The sequence below is a fragment of the Microtus pennsylvanicus genome, chromosome 19 (genome assembly GCF_037038515.1).
Source record: "Microtus pennsylvanicus isolate mMicPen1 chromosome 19, mMicPen1.hap1, whole genome shotgun sequence".
NCBI classification, from domain to species: Eukaryota; Metazoa; Chordata; class Mammalia; order Rodentia; family Cricetidae; genus Microtus; species Microtus pennsylvanicus.
Window position 1 is genome coordinate 36,355,476 of NC_134597.1, and position 17,103 is coordinate 36,372,578.

At 39.3% G+C, this 17,103-nt stretch overlaps 2 protein-coding genes across 2 annotated transcripts; both read left to right on the plus strand.

Annotated features, from left to right (window-relative positions):
• The first annotated feature begins 260 nt into the window (after window positions 1–260).
• LOC142838177 (olfactory receptor 2A2-like) lies at window positions 261–1,190 on the plus strand. Its single transcript, XM_075953526.1, has one exon. The coding sequence runs from the start codon at window positions 261–263 to the stop codon at window positions 1,188–1,190; it is 930 nt and encodes a 309-aa protein (XP_075809641.1).
• Window positions 1,191–9,462: 8,272 nt separating this feature from the next.
• Or2a7 (olfactory receptor family 2 subfamily A member 7) lies at window positions 9,463–10,395 on the plus strand. The gene has a single exon (XM_075953524.1). The coding sequence runs from the start codon at window positions 9,463–9,465 to the stop codon at window positions 10,393–10,395; it is 933 nt and encodes a 310-aa protein (XP_075809639.1).
• Window positions 10,396–17,103: the final 6,708 nt, after the last annotated feature.

The following is a 17,103-nucleotide window of genomic DNA, read 5'->3' on the forward strand; positions in this document are numbered from 1 at the left end:
GATAAGAAAGACATCAATGCACACTGAATCTAAGTGAAGGAACAAAGGGCTCTTTGCACAATTCTGGATATACATTTTATTGTTTGAATTTACTTCATAGTAAAGGTTCAGAGACACAGACAGCTGTTAGGAAGTGAAATAAGAGGAAACACTGAACTGTGTCCTGCTCATTTTCTGAGATAAATAAATCCAGCTTTCATTGATTGTCCAGCTCTGGCCTTACCACCTCATGTCACTGATACCCTGACTGTCATAAAGGAATGGGAGGCAACCAGACATGGGTCACTGACTTCATCCTAGTGGGACTCCAGCTCAGCCCAAAGATGGAGACATTCTTCTTCTGGATCTTCTTCCTGCTCTACATATTCAGCCTACTGGCAAATGGCATAATCTTGGTGCTCATCTACCTGAACCCTAGCCTGCACACCCCAATGTACTTCTTCCTTTCACATCTGGCCATCCTTGACATCTCCTATGCTTCCAACAATGTCCCCAAGATGTTAGTCAACCTTGTGACCCAGAATAAAACCATCTCCTTTGTTCCATGCATCACACAGACATTCTTGTATTTGGCCTTAGCTGCCTCAGAGTGCTTGATATTGGCAGCAATGTCCTATGATCGGTTTGTAGCCATCTGCCACCCACTACGCTACACTATCATCATGAGTTGGAAAGCTTGTGTAGCCCTGGCTGCCACTTCCTGGTCATGTGGATTTATCCTCTCTGTGGCTCATACAATTCTCCTACTAAGGCTGCCCTTCTGTGGGCCCCGGGAGGTGAACCACCTCTTCTGTGAAATCCTGGCTGTTCTCAAGCTGGCTTGTGCTGACACCTTTATCAACCAACTTGTTATCCTTGCTGCATGTGTTTTTGTCTTAGTTGGGCCTCTTTGCTCAATGCTTGTCTCTTACACACACATCCTTAGGACAATCCTAAAAATGCAGTCGAAGGAGAGCCGCAGAAAGGCCTTCTCTACCTGTTCCTCCCACCTTTGCGTGGTAGGGCTCTTCTTTGGGATAGCCATGTTGGTGTATATGGTCCCTGACTCTGAGCAACGAGAGGAGCAAGAGAAAATTATGTCCCTGTTCCACAGTCTCTTTAACCCAATGCTGAATCCCCTCATCTACAGCCTGAGGAATGCCCAGGTGAAAGAAGCCTTCCACAGAGCACTGCAGAAGAGATTTGTGTGAGATGCATATAGAATGTGAGTTGGTAAGGCTGTGCTCCAGAAACATGTGGCTAGCTGAAGCAAAATTCAGGGACGTTTCCCAATAGAAATCTGATTCTGTTTGATTATTTGCTTATCTATCTATCTATCTATCTATCTATCTATCTATCTATCTATCTATCTATCTATCATCTATCTATCTCTCTCTATCTATTTATTTTTTTTATTTGTGAGATAGAGTATTACCTTGTGGCTCTGGCTGTCCTGGAAGTCACTATGTCGACCAGACTGGACTCCAACTTCAAAGGTTCACCTGCTTTTGCCTCCCAAATGCTAGGATTAAAGGTGAGTGCCACCACACATGGCTAAACGTTTGATTTTAAAAACTATAATTGTTCAAATTCCAGCTCTGGAAGTGGGATAAAATGACAAAAGAAATGATACATTCATTATTAACTCTATGAACCCAATTTCTGTATTGAATTCCAATGAACCTAAGTTGTGGATTAAATTCCAATTTTGAGAACATTTCCCAAATGGAACACTATTTCTCACTCATGTTCTTATCAATATTTACATTTTATCACCAATCATGTATTTTAAAGGAAAGCTAATTAAATACCAGAGCAAGCAGAAGAAATTATAGATTAGAAGATATATATATATATATATATTAAAAACAGAGAAAAATAAATGAAATTAATGGTTATTAATATATTTTTTCTATTAAAAATTTGACAAAATTATTAAACTTCGGCAGAGGAGAGTGGTGGAGAGATAGGAGATAGTCCTGCCTCTAAGAGCATTTGATGCGCAATCCTGAGAACCAGGGTTTGAACTCTCACCACAAATGTAAGAAACTGGGTGTGGCTGCACACACTCCTGCACCCCAGAGCTGTAGGGCTCAGCCACAGGCAGTTTGCTAAAGTCTGATGGCTGACAGCATAGCTCCCGTTTCAGTAAGGGACCCCGTCAAGAGAATTAAGCAGAGAATGATAAAACAGAACAACTGATGTCCACCTCTACAGCCACTATGTGCACTCACACAGAAGCTTACACACATGCACAAGGGGAAAATAGTCAGATAACTAAATTAGCACTGTAAAGGAACATCATCACCAGCTTAGCAGATATTTAAGAACTGTGGGAGATTTCTGTGAGCAACTATATTATAATTAGGATTTGTTTCTATAAATACTGAATCTACCATCTCATTAAAATGATCTAAGCAGATTCATAGTATATAAAAATTTAGTAAATTTAAGGCTTACCAAAGACAGTTATGGACCATATTGCTATCTTAGTAAACTGCGTCAGAGTTTAAAAGAAAGAATTAACATTATTTCTTCATAAAGATTTTTAGGAATAGTAACAAAGAGAACATTTCCTAAGTTCTTCTATGAGTTCAGTGTCATTGATATAAAAGATATCACAGGAAATACAAACTACAGACCATTCTCCTTCCGTATATAAGTGTATTGTCTCAATCAATCCCAAAACAAGAACTTGTAAACTAGCAGCACAAATACTATGACCAAAGGAGATTTATTTCAGAAGTACAGTAGTAAGAATATACAAAACTCAATCAATGTACTATATCATGTCAAATAAATAAAGGAAAATATAATCTCTCCTTACATTTATTTAAAGCAATTGACAAACAAGTCTCACACTTTTTCATGAGAAAAACACATTCAGCAATCTAGAAACACAAGACAACCCTTTTAATCAGAAAGGGATTCATGGCAACACCATAGCTACAATAACAATGAACTGTTAATAGCCAGATGCTTCCCCCTCAACTTAAAAGGAACAAATTCAAGTGTATCATCCTTTATTTCTTTTATTAATCACATAGGAAAAAGACAATTAAGTTATAACATGAAAACCAAACTATATCAAGATGCCACCCTACTCCACTTAGAATGTCGGTCATTAAAAATATCCCTGGTGCCAGGCGGTGGTGGCGCACGCCTTTAATCCCAGCACTCGGGAGGCAGAGACAGGCGGATCTCTGTGAGTTCTAGGCCAGCCTGGTCTACAAGAGCTCCAGGACAGGAACCAAAGCTACAAAGAAACCCTGTCTCGAAAAACCAAAAAAAAAGGGGGGGGGCAAGAAATGCTGCCAAAGAAATAGACACAGAGAATCCATGAACTCCACTGATAGAAACATAAACCAGTCTGGTTACTGTGAAAGTTTCTCAAAAACAAGCAATCAGTGTGGAAGTTTCTCAAAATTTAGCAATATAAATGTTCCATCTATTGCTCGGCACTCATTTGTGTCAACCCTTCTCAGCGAATATCTAGAAGAGAGGCAGAAAAAACGTAAGAGCTGAAGAATGGTGGGGGGGGGGGGCGAGCGATGCTGTAAAACGCTGTCCACTAGACGCGACATGGTTGTCGCATACCTGAACACAGAAAAGCTTTGTTACCTTTTACAGGATCAAGGCACTTTAAAACCCCAGCATGATTTTATAAACCTATGACAGCATCAAAAAATCATGAAAGGGATGTGAGCAGAGGAGTAACAATAGCTCCCATAATTTAACTCCAGATCCCTCACTGAGTGAAACAGAAGATGGTCTTGTAAAAACACAGGTGGCAAAAGAAGACAGCAGAGACAAGAGTAGCAATAATGGAGACTAGTAGAAGTAGTCAGATTCTGGGTCACCTGAAAAGAAAACCTAGCACAATTTGCTGATGAGTTAGGGAGATGTAAACTAGCCCAGCTACTATGGATTTTTTTCAAAGGTCACCATAAGTGTGTTCGTGGAAGACTCCAGCCTATCAGAGACAGTATCACATCGTTGTTTATTGTATGCCTATTCCTGGTAGCTAAGTGATAGAACTAACTTAAGTCTTGAGTAATAAGAAAAGAGTGCATATATAAACGAGGGGATTTGTTTCAAACTTAAAGAAGAATAAAATTAATGCCATTTATAAGGAAAAATGTGCAACTTGAGATAATCATATTAAGTGAGTTTGGCCAGTCACAGAAAGACAAATATCATATGTTTTCTCTTGTTTGTGGTTTTTAGATTTTCTTTAGTCATGTTAAATCATAAATACATCTATAAAATGGCATTATAACTGAATAAAGGGAAAATAAATGAAGGAAAAAAGAAGACAATTCTCCTGCCCACCCTAAAGTGGGTCCCTTAACTAAGAATTGTGGTTCCGTGCTCCCCTATCCAACCTTCCTTTATCCCGATCCTCCTGTTTCCCCAAGTCCCCCCTCCTTCCCTTCTACCTTTTCTCTCCCCATCTCCCCTTACCCCCATCCCACCCCACCCCCAAGATCCCACTTTTCTCCCCGGCAATTTTGTCTACTTCCCTTATCCAAGAGGATAACTACATGTTTTTCCTTGTGTTCACCTTCTTACTTAGCTTCTTTAGGTTCGCCAATTGTAGACTCCGTGACCCCTATTTATGGCTAGAAACCAATTATGAGTGAGTACATCCCATGTTCTTCTTTTTGGGTCTGGGATACCTCACTCAGGATAGTGTTTTCTATTTCCATCCATTTGCATGCAAAATTCGAGAAGTCATTGTTTTTTACCGCTGAGTAGTACTCTAGTGTGTATATATTCCATACTTTCTTCATCCATTCTTCCATTGAAGGGCATCTAGGTTGTTTCCAGGTTCTGGCTATTACAAATAATACTGCTATGAACATAGTTGAACAAATGCTTTTGACATGTGATAGAGCATCTCTTGGGTAAATTCCCAAGAGTGGTATTGCTGGGTCCAGGGGTAGGTTGATCCCGAATTTCCTGAGAAAATGAAACACTGACTTCCACAGTGGTTGCACAAGATTGCATTCCCACCAGCAATGGATGAGGGTACCCCTTCCTCCACAGCCTCTCCAGCAAAGGCTATCCTTGGTGTTTTTGACTTTAGCCATTCTGACAGGTGTAAGATGATATCTCAAAGTTGTTTTGATTTGCATTTCCCTGATTGCTAAGGAAGTTGAGCACGACCTTAAGTATCTTTTGGCCATTTGAACTTCTTCTGTTGAGAATTCTCTGTTCAGTTCAGTGCCCCATTTTTTAATTGGGTTAATTAGCATTTTAAAGTCTAGTTTCTTGAGTTCTCTATATATTTTGGAGATCAGACCTTTGTCTGTTGCCAGGTGCCCAAGCTGAGGTCCCCAGTCAGTTCCTTGGGCAGCTGAGGATAGGGAACCTGAAACTACCCTATCCTAGCGCAATACTGATGAATATCTTGCATATCATCCTAGAACCTTCATCTGGCGATGGATGGAGATAGAGACAGAGACCCACACTGGAGCAATGGACTGAGCTCCCAAGGTCCCAATGAGGAGCAGAAGGAGGGAGAACATGAGCAAAGAAGTCAGGACCACGAGGGGTGCACCCACCCACTGAGACAGTGGAGCTGATCTACTGGGACCTCACCAAGGCCAGCTGGACTGTTACCAAAAAAGCATGGGATAAAACTGGACTCTCTGAACATGACGAACAATGAGGGCTGATGAGACGCCAAGGACAATGGCACACAGTTTTGATCCTACGCAATCTGCTGGCTTGGTGGGAGCCTAGCCAGTTTGGATGTTCACCTTCCTAGATATGGACGGAGGGGGGAGGACCTAGGACTTACCACAGGGCAGGGAACCCTGACTGCTCTTTGGACTGGAGAGGGAGGGGGAGAGGAGTGGGGGGAAGGGGAGAGGGGTGGGAGGAGGGGAGAAGAGTGGGAGGAGGGGGAGGGAAATGGGAGGCTGGGAGGAGGTGGAAATTTGGTTTTTTTCTTTATTCTTCTTTTATCAATAAAAAAAAATTTTTAAAAATGTGATTACCTAAGAATCAAAACTACTTATTCTCTGACATATAAACATTTTGTGATTTGCCTTTGTTGAAAAAGACTGATGTAATTGTAAGAGACTGAACGAATATTCACAAAAGTTAATGTTTACATCACTTTTCACATTAAAGTGGCAGAATCTAAAAAAAAAAACGAAGACAAATGGAAGAGGGGTAAAAAACTGGAGGCAAGTGGAAGAAGGAACAGGGCAGTGGAGGATATGCTTACCATACAAAGTATATCCATAAAATATATTATGTGAATAAATAAATTTTAAAAATTCAGCATGAAGAGGTAAGGAGATCCCAAGGTCCCACCTTTGACTGAGGAGATTTTGACACTTGATAACTGCTGAGGATATGAGTCATTTTCTGCTCATGCCCCATGATGGTCACAGGCCCATGCACACATGAACAACACTGCACTAAGAGGGTAAAAAATAAATTAAGCCATGAAGGTGGAAGGGAGATGTGATGAAGGGTACAGAAGGGACCTGGGGAAGAGAACAGAGGGTGGATATCATCAAGGTATACATATCTGAAGTTGTAAAAGATTAAATAGGAAATATTAGTTTTAAGAGGAGTATTTAAGAAATAGGTAGAGGGGAGTTCGAGACCAGCCTGGTCTACAAGAGCTAGTCCCAGGACAGGCTCCAAAAACACCACAGAGAAACCCTGTCTCAAAAAAAAAAAAAGAAAGAAAGAAAAAGAAAAAAAAGAAAAGAAAAGAAATAGGTAGAGGGAATAGAATCTTGACCTAAAAACTTTCTAACTGTATTTTATTGTTTTCCAAATAAGTGGGGAGAGGCATATGCACTAATAAATCATGTTTTTAATTTGTTAATCAATAAGTACATCTACAGTATGACCCAGCTATACTATTCCTACATATTTACCCAAAGTCTCAAAGTCAACATATCATAGAAATAATCACACACCAATGTTTATTGCAGTACTGTTCCCAGCAGTAGCTAGGTTAGGAGACCAACCTGGTGTCCAATAACACATGAATCAACAAGTCCCAGAGCTTCTACATCCCTAAGATGACTCCCATCTCCAGGCCCATGCTTAGGGTTGAAAGGTCTGGGTTTCTAGAAAATATCAGATAATTTAGACCTTGTCATTCAAGTTCATTTTTTACTGTCTTTTGAGTAGCTGGAAAATCAAACTAAAGAATGTATGGCTAAAGAAATTAATTTTAAGATTTTATCCATAGTTAATAACCAGAAACAATATATTCATCTGCCACTATATCTCTTGTTTGTTTGAAGACTGAAACAAAATGAAAATTCATAAAGCTACAACTATCTGTATATTGATGTAGCTATGTCTCCATGTGTGACTCTGTGTCAGCATGTACTACTGCTTCTGAAAGTACTAACTCTTCTTCCTTAACATCTGAAGATCTCATTATGTGTATGGCTTCCTCAGGCACAGAAATGGAGAAAGACTCAAACCTCTGTGGGATAGAATCACAGTGGGTGGATTCTTCCTGTCCCTATAGGAACCATGATGGTGCAAACAGACCTATTTTCCATGCACTACACAAGGCTCTCGTGACAATTGAAAGGGTGACCCATGGAAGTGACAAACCGATAAAGCCTTCTCATCGAAAAGGCAACTTGAAAAGCCAACTTTTTCTCTGTCAGTTCTGAGACCATCCCCAAGCCTTCCAACAGCATCACAGAATTGCAGAAATGTTTACATTTTCTGAATGAAGGTTTACCAGAGTCCTTGTACAACAGCTTTCTCTAGACACCCAGTCTTCCTTATTTTTTTTTTGGTAAGTTCTGATGAAACATACTGTTATTTCCATTGTCTGTTTGCTTACACTGTCACTAAATTACAGTTCTACTTTCTTAGTGTTCAAATTCTGCCTGTCGGATAGTTACAACAATAAGATAAACTGAGTAAGATGTACAATTGTTTATTGGTTTATTATACATTAATATGTTGAAGCATAACTTTAATCAATGTACTAGAGGTTAGTTTTGGCAAGCAGATTGTTTTTTATGAAATAGAGACATATTTATGCAAATAAATTCCTGAAAAAATATTATGAACAAATTAAACTTAAACTTTTTAAAAATGGGCTTAAATTATCATGTATAGAAACCTGCCAAATAAGTATACAAATATATATTTATTGTGCACAACCTTACTTGTATGCCATACAGAGTCGGAGCAATGAGGAGGTAATAGTTTAATTACAAACACCTCTACACTAAGAATAAAGTTGTACAAATTACGGGAAATGAATAAACACCTGCATATGGTTTATTTTCTCCTGCCTCAACATGAAACTTATTTCTCTGATAGTATAATGAGATCTAACATAAAATTAATATTTTGATAATGAGATCGTTCAATCTTAGATGTAGAATTTCATGATTTTTTAAATAAAGGATTATTACTCATTCCTGTTCACCCACATAAGTGGAATTCACATAAAAACAAGAGGATAAAATTATACAGCAGGGGGAATTATGTTTGTATTTACATTTTCGCTATAGAATTATAGACTTAGGGAGGTGATGTGAGTCAGTCGATCAATAGCAACAGCAACCTTCTCTGCAACATTTCCCACAGAAAGTGAGCCACTGCAAGCCACCTGCAGAGATGGCACCTAAAACTGTGTTGAGAGCATCTGTCAACACTGAGCCCAAAGACAACGCTACTAATCCTGCTGTCATGCCTGACAAACAGCACAATTCAAATCTGGTCAGTCACAAAAATTGTTTATCTAAGTGTTAGTGTAAAGAACTAAATGGCAAAAAGATTCTTGACTGAATCTAAGTCTTTATGCTTATAAAAAAATTGTGAGGCATTTACTGTAAAGGGGAAAATGTCTGTGGAAAGGATGATGAGTAATGATTTTTTTTTATATTTAGACTTGCTACACCCTACTGAGCCCTTTCAATACTGAATGCAATACAGTTTTGAAATGTTGGACCATCATTTATGGTTCATTGTTTATAATTAGAAATAATTAGGAAGTAACTCTAATGTTAGCCAAGACAAGTAGAATTTATTTGAAAACTACAATGTAACCTGTAGAATCAAATTTCGACTTGTATTAAAATGGGTATATTTATTATCAAATTTTTGATCCATCAAAATATGATACAATTATCAAGTCAACAAGATGTCTCAGTGCTCTTAAAGTCACAGCAGGGTATGAGGAGAGACAAAACTCTACAATGTTCTCCACGTGTACATATTACCAAGGGCAGTCACACAAACACACTGTGTACACATGCACAGTAGTAATAGTTAAAGATACCTTAAATGTTAAGGGAAATAGATTTGTGTATGTAACATAAAAAAATCTTAAATATATACTTAAAACAAAAATGAATTTTAGCTATACTTACTTTGCTAACATACAAAGGGTATATATGAATCTAGCACAAATCTATACTTAAATTCTACTCTTGAACCAATCATTAACTCAGATTCCTCTGTCATAGGGATATGGGAAACAACATGACCTTGATCACAGAGTTCGTCCTCCTGGGATTTCCACTCAACCCAAGGTTGCAGATGATCCTCTTTACTCTCTTTTCCCTATTCTATGCCTTCACCCTGCTGGGGAATGGGACCATCGTGGGGCTTATCTGCCTGGAGTCCAGACTCCATACTCCCATGTACTTCTTCCTGTCCCACCTGGCTGTCGTTGACATTGCCTATGCCTGCAACACAGTGCCCCAGATGCTGGTGAATCTTCTAGATCCAGCCAAGCCCATCTCCTTCGCTGGATGCATGACACAGACCTTTCTCTTTTTGACATTTGCTATCACAGAATGCCTCCTCCTAGTGGTGATGTCCTATGATCGGTATGTGGCCATCTGCCACCCCCTCAGATACACTGCCATCATGAGTTGGAAGGTCTGTAGTACTATGGCTGTGACTTCTTGGATCATTGGGATTCTCCTATCCTTGGTTCATCTGGTGTTACTTCTGCCTTTACCCTTCTGTGTGTCTCAGAAAGTGAATCACTTTTTCTGTGAAATCACAGCTATTCTCAAACTTGCCTGTGCAGACACATACCTCAATGAGACCATGGTCCTGGCTGGGGCAGTGTCTGTGCTTGTGGGGCCATTCTCCTCAATTGTGGTCTCTTATGCCTGTATTGTTAGTGCTATCCTGAAAATCCAGTCCGGGGAGGGTCAAAGGAAAGCCTTTTCCACTTGTTCCTCCCACCTCTGTGTGGTTGGATTATTTTATGGCACAGCCATTGCCATGTATGTTGGACCCAGACAGGGAAACCGGATGGAACAGAAGAAATACCTCCTACTGTTTCACAGCCTTTTTAACCCCATGCTCAATCCCCTGATATACAGTCTCAGGAACTCTGATGTGAAGAATACTTTGAAGAGAGTTCTGAGGATGCAGAGAGTTTTGTGACAAGTTTGCAGCATCGTGTTTAACAGCTGACAGGAGAATTCATCCTCTCAAGAGGGTCCTAGCCATCCAGAACATACGCATTCCCTTTATTGAGCTTTGCTGTCTCGTGCCCTCCATTGGATGACTGACTCATCAGCTGAGGGAGGAATTCTAGAAATCTGTAATTTCAAATGCTGACATGAACAGATTGTATTGCAGTTAGTCCCCACCAGAGCCAAGATTTCAAAGCCACAGTTCCAAATGAGTACTTCTCAGAGAGCCAGCTAGCCGTGATGCGGTGTTCTATCTCCCCCAAATACTCTCTGTTCAAACCATAAGCCTTCCAGTGGACTTTCAAAATGCCTTCTGTGATGGAAGAAGATTGTGCTTGACTCCATGGTATATTTCTCGGTAACGCATCTTTATTAGTATAGTGAAAGCTATAAATTTTCTTTTGTTTGAAAAAGAATTCTATTGCACTTTTTAAAGCTTTGGCTTTTGCCAATATTAATTGTTGTTGTGCCATATTTTCAGACACTTAAGTCATCTGGAACTTGATTGACCATTTGAGGACACATTCTGAAAATTTCTTCTAGGACAAATACATTTTTTTCTTTATCCTGCAAGGAAGTCTCTACCAAGTATGTCGGTTTGAGGACAGTAACCCACGTCAGTGAATATCAGACTCTATTTGGTTATGGAAAGTGAGGGTCTATGACTTCTATTGTTCAAAATGATCCTTTGGAGACAATGACTCCTCCAAGCATCTCTTGCTTCTTGGTCCAGCACGCCATTATAAACCTTGGGGAATAAGCTTATTCAATCTCACAATCTTCCAAACTTGGCATGAAACCATGTGTGAGTGTGTATAATGAATCTAACTGTGTGGAGAGGGGCTGGGGATGTGACTCAATAAAGTGGTGCTTACTTAGCGTGGTAAGTCCTAGGTTCAATCTCTAGCTTCTAAAAAAGAGAGAGAGACAGAGAAAGAGAGAGAATGTGTAAGATAAGAAGAAAGAGCAGAGACAGAGAGAGATGAAAAGTTATATTTGGAATGAAATAAAAATATAGTTTGGCTTCAGAGTTTTAAAATATAACTGATTTTCTTACAGAAATCTGAAAAATGTCAAAATCCACAGTTGAAAACTGTGTCCACCTACTATGATATAAAAAAACTTATTTTTCGAGTGATTCCCTTTCTTAGCTTAAATTTCTTGAAATATACATGTACATTTAGTTTCTCATCCTCTTTAGATATTTTACTTTTGTACCTTAGCATTACTTTGCAGTGACCAAATATCGTTGGACGTTGGACCGCGTCCTCAAATAACTGTTTCCCCAAGTGAATCATTTTGTTAATTGCTTGATGGCCGCAGTTTGCAGATGCCCTGAAACATAACAGAAAGAGGTTGTATTATTTATGAATGGCCTGGAAAGCACCAAGGTTTCCCTGTAACCAGAGGCTCGAATGTGTCACCCCGTGCTTGCCGTCGCAGGAGGAACAGAACTGGAACCCGGACTGACGTGCACTCAAAGGCAGACAGTCACGACGAATCGCCCCGCAAGAACACGCTATATGGAGCCAGTTTGTAAATTCAGTGATTGATTGACATGAAATCCTTTAAAATAACACTCTGACAGCTCTATATTCAGTAAAAATAATGAAATATTTTATGAAGGCTATGACAGTGTCTTAGAGAGTATTTTAAGAACTTTTATAGGTACTTTTCCAGAGGATGTATCATTGAGGGGGTCTTTTCCTTCCTCTTTTGAGGGACTGAACTCAGATCTTTACAATTAATTCACAGACAGTTATCTCTTTGGGAGGCTTGTGCCCTAAAAGAAAATCCCAAAGGCAGGTTCCCAAAGACCCCACTGGGATACCTTGGTTCCTTCTTGGACTACTAATGTCTTCCTTACCAGCTCCCACAGCACCTTCTCACCTTGAAATGTATCTTCGCTCTTGTCTTCCAAATTTTACTACATCCCAGGGGACCCAGGCTCCACTGAGAAGAAGCTCAGCAACTGGTCCTGCCACTTGGCAGGTTTACCAGACACATCCACAGATTGGGGACAGTGTGATTCTGGGAACCTTGAGGACTGAAAATGCCAAGTGTCTGAGAACTGTAATGAGAGTTAGAGCCTCGCGGGTGTGCTGAATATTTCCTAATTTTGTGCCCTGCTAGGGATGAGAAGAGAGATCAAAACACAATTGTTCATATCTGCTTCCCAGCAAATGTGGTTGAGCATGAAGCCCCATGACCCTGTGCCTCCTCTGAGCCCTCAAGAGCTGTCAACTAGGCTGAGCCCTCAGAGAATAAAGCCAACTTCCCTGAGGATTCTGTCATATTACAGAAAGGGGCAACCGTGAGGATTCGGCACATACACAGAAGCTCAAAGGAGACAGGACCTATGCCAGTCTACCACTGCTTCAGCTTCTGAGACTCTCGGGTCCTTATGTGGAAGCTGTCAAGGTTACCTGGATTTATTCTGTCTTTAATTCCTACAAGACAAGGTGTAGCATCTAGATGTTATTCAGCTGTCACTCTCATTGCCATTCCTCTGTATCCAGCAGAGAAACAAAGTCACTGTATGATGTGTGGGTATGTGTGTGTATACAATGTGTGCATACATTCTCATCATTCACATTCTGTATAAACAGTTAGGAATCTCCGCTTTATGGGTTTAAATGAAATACATGGAATAATTTTCCTACTTAATAGAAATTATAGTACAATAGTTTATTAAATGATGCTCTGCTCCAGTGAAGTTAATATATTTGGTTGTTTTTAAATGTTGCATCTAATTCTTGTCAGCACTGTCAAAACACGCACTGTGTTTATGATGATATATTTACTGCAATGAAATATAAAGCACAATGATTGCTAAGTGTATGTATGTTTTATACTGACCTTCCATATTCAACTATATAGACACTTAGAAAATACTCTGCAAATAAGTAGATTTTCTGTAGCAATGAGGCTGAGTCTTTGGGATAGAGATAGAAAAAAAATGGAAAACATACTGTGTGTCTGAGGTAACACAGCCAGTGAGAGAAGGATGAGCTGGCCGACTACACCTAAGTCTTCTTTTCAGAAGAATTTTAGATCCAATAAACATATCTAAAGTGTCCTTTTTTTCTTTCCCTCTCCCCTTCCTCCTAAAGCACACTTTCACAATGCAATCTTCCCTGTCTCAGACCTATCATCCAGTTACACATTGTACTCCCATAATACATGGTACATGGAAGTACTCCACAGATGATCAGTTATTACCAGCCTTCAACAAATTATCTCATAATCACACGAGAGTGACTTTCTAGTTCTTGCTCATCCAGGATAGTCTCTATCCCTAGAGAAAGCATTTGCTGCATCAATTCTCACTCCTTAAGATAATTTGTCAAAGTCTATGTTTATAATTATGAAAGCAAGAAATGCAATATTTTCCAGTTCTTCCTTATTATTTACAAAAATAAGTCAACATTTGAGCTGAACAATTGACTAACAATGTGGGACTGATTCATGAATTCTGCTTTACCCAATGCCTAGCGCTGTAAGAAAAAGACTGACTGTTCATTCAAACTTAGAGATTTAATTGTTTTATTAAGTAAACTTGTTTTTGGCAAAATTATAACTATCTCTAATACATTCTGATTGCTCTCCCCTCCCACCCTCTGCCATCCCCTGCTCATCTCCATTGAGCTTCTTCCTCCTCTCTATCAGTCCTTATCCCTGATTCCCGACTCTGAGTTTGTTTTGTGACCATTTCAGCTCATCCAGGATCACTCTGTGAGCACTGGATTGTAACTGACCATGGGAGCCTGGTGAGCTCACCAGTGGATGCACAGCTGAAGGCAATGACTTCCCCTCTCCCTAAATCTACCATTAGCAAATAGCCCAGCAGAGAGGAGCAGGGGCCCCTGAGCTCCTCAACCCATGGTGACTTCTAACAGTCCCACAGGGTTGAATCCCTGCAAATTGCAAGAAAATGAATCTGTTTGGCTTCTATCCATTTTTATACAGCTATCAAAAGAAAAAGATAAAAGAGAAGTGTGTTCCTGATTCAAGTGTCGAACACTCTGTGAATCCTTCTGCTGCCCTTATCTAATTTTAAAGGTCTTCCTTTAATACAGATCACAGGAATGAAGAGTTTCAAAATTCTAGGACTCACTTTCTGTTAGAAGATGGGCCTGAGCTAAGTACAAGTCTAGCAGACATCACTTTTCAGTGGACCAATCCTATCATGCAGTACTTGCTTCTTCTTCATTAACTTCACATCTAACAAATGTGTATGGAATGTCAGAGTTCACCACTCAACGGCTTTCTCAAATTGGATGCAGAGGAGCTTCTGGACTGAAGAAGACCATCACACATCTGACCTTTTCAATTTGTCTTTTCTTTAGCTTCCAAATTTTGTGTGTTCTAACAACAGCTAGGGATCAGTGAGATAGCTCAGCTGGCAAAGGAGTCCGCCGCCAGCCTGGCCATCTGGGTTTCATCCCTGAGACCCACAGGATGGAGAAAGAGGACAAATACCTGCAGATGTTTTTTGACAGCCACATGCAAGCAGTGACATGCACATGACCCCTATGCACACTAAATAAATACATAAAATGTAATAGATTTTATTAAACAAAAAATTAGGTACTTTAGCAACCACAAAAAAATATTCTTTCTACCCTGTCTTGAAATCAGTCTATCATGCATTTAAAAGAAATAAAGAAAAATATTATTTAGATTATTTTCATATCAGTTAAATATGACCATTTCTTTCCTCAAATAAATCAGAGATATTTTCTGTTGTTTGAAAGGAAAGCATATTTTATTTCAAAGCTTGCTTAAATAGGATTTTATTAGTCAGGATCTGATCGATACACTTTAGACCCAGCTTTAGAAGTGTTCTTTGGGGGTCAACATCTTGTTATGCCAAAATGCAAAGTCAAGGAACAAGCTATAGTATTTAAAAACAGGTCATTTAAAATTCAAAGCACATTTTTTTTCTAATAATATTTTGCTTTCCTGTAGAAATATTTGTTCACGAGAAGGAGTTATTACCTGATGGTTGAAGAACACGAAATTACAGCAAGAAGACCTAATCAGAGATCATTATGGGTAAAGCTATTGATAATCAATCACCAAACCCGTCTCTGCATCCTGCGACATCCATCCACCAAGTAGCTAGCATCCTTGTGTTACCTGGTCCCTCAGTTCCCCTTCCGGAAGTCATTTTACATATGCTGCTAAACGCTGCCTTCAGGCCTGATGTTTATTCTCCATATCCATCTCCCCCATCATTTTCTTAAACATTCTCCAAACTCATATGTCATGAAACTGACCACATTTTGGCTCACCGATTTGGCCAACTACTTCTGCCCTGCTTCTGGGAGATTGCATCCAGCAACAGTGGCCTTTGAGAAGTCCCTAAACTCCAGTCTCACCTTTCCTTAAGCTGTCTTATTTCCACCTCTGGGTGGGTTGTTATTCTCATCAGTTGTGAGTATATTTTTGCAGTATTCTCTCTCTCTCTCTCTCTCTCTCTCTCTCTCTCTCTCTCTCTCTCTCTCTCTCTCTCTCTCTCTCTCTCTCTCTCTCTCTCTCTCTCTCCCTCTCTCTCTCTCTCTCTCTCTCTCTCTCTCTCTCTCTCTCTCTCTCTCTCCTCTCCTCTCTCTCTCTCTCTCTCTCTTTCTCTCTCTCAGAAGGCAATCCTTCTCTCATGCTAACTTCTTCAGGTAACATTCCTAATGTCACCCTGTGACAAACTTGGTGTTATTATTTCTCATGCTGTTTATGGAAAGGTAACTAAACCTTAGGTTATTTTGAGCTCATAACAGCTCTGATAAATGTTAGCACGCCAAACTATATTGAATTTCATCAAGACTTCTTAGGGAAATTATGATTTTAAAAAAAGCCAAGTTCCTCAATTTAGCATGCAAATAATGTATAGAATATTTTATAACTAATTTGACAATGGAGGTAATTGTCAAATGTCAGATAAAGGGACTTTTCAATTTATAAGCATTTTTCACTGCCTACTTGTAAAGAATTTGTGCATGCTTTTATTTTTAGAACTCTGTAGACCAGGCTGACCTTGAACTCGAGATTGCCTGCCTATGCTTCCCGAGTGCTGGAATTAAAAGTATATGCCACCATGCTAGCTAAAGAATATGAGTGTTCTTGATGAAGTCAGCTACTGTTTTTAAGTTTGAATAGAAAATTATTTTTATGAATTTCAACTATGCATTGTGAATAAAAATGATTTAATTAATAATGAAATGAGAGTCCTATCCAATTTTAATTTTAGGCTCTTTTATGAAAAGAAACATAGAAGGAATGATCTGATCAGATAGTGTATAAGAAATTTTTTCTGTGAGTGTTTGCATGTAGATGCCTGCCGTGCCCAGCTTCCAAACCCTGGCGAGCTTATGTGTTGTTGGGCTTGTAAATACAGCTGATAAAACACAAAATTCCTTATTGTCTATGGATTGCAATGGAAAGATTTCTGTGGTAAATTAATGATTCTGACAATGGCTTGGTGAACCAGTTGTCAAATTAACAAATGTTAGTTTCTTCCTATTTTTTAAGACAATAACAGACATTTTGTACAGATATAGTTGCATACATTTTATTTATATATCTAGATAAATATATATGCTACCATAAATAATTATTAGATACTGTTTCTACAAACCCTTTCCTTTTCACTAGCTCACAACACTCCAGATTGTATTCA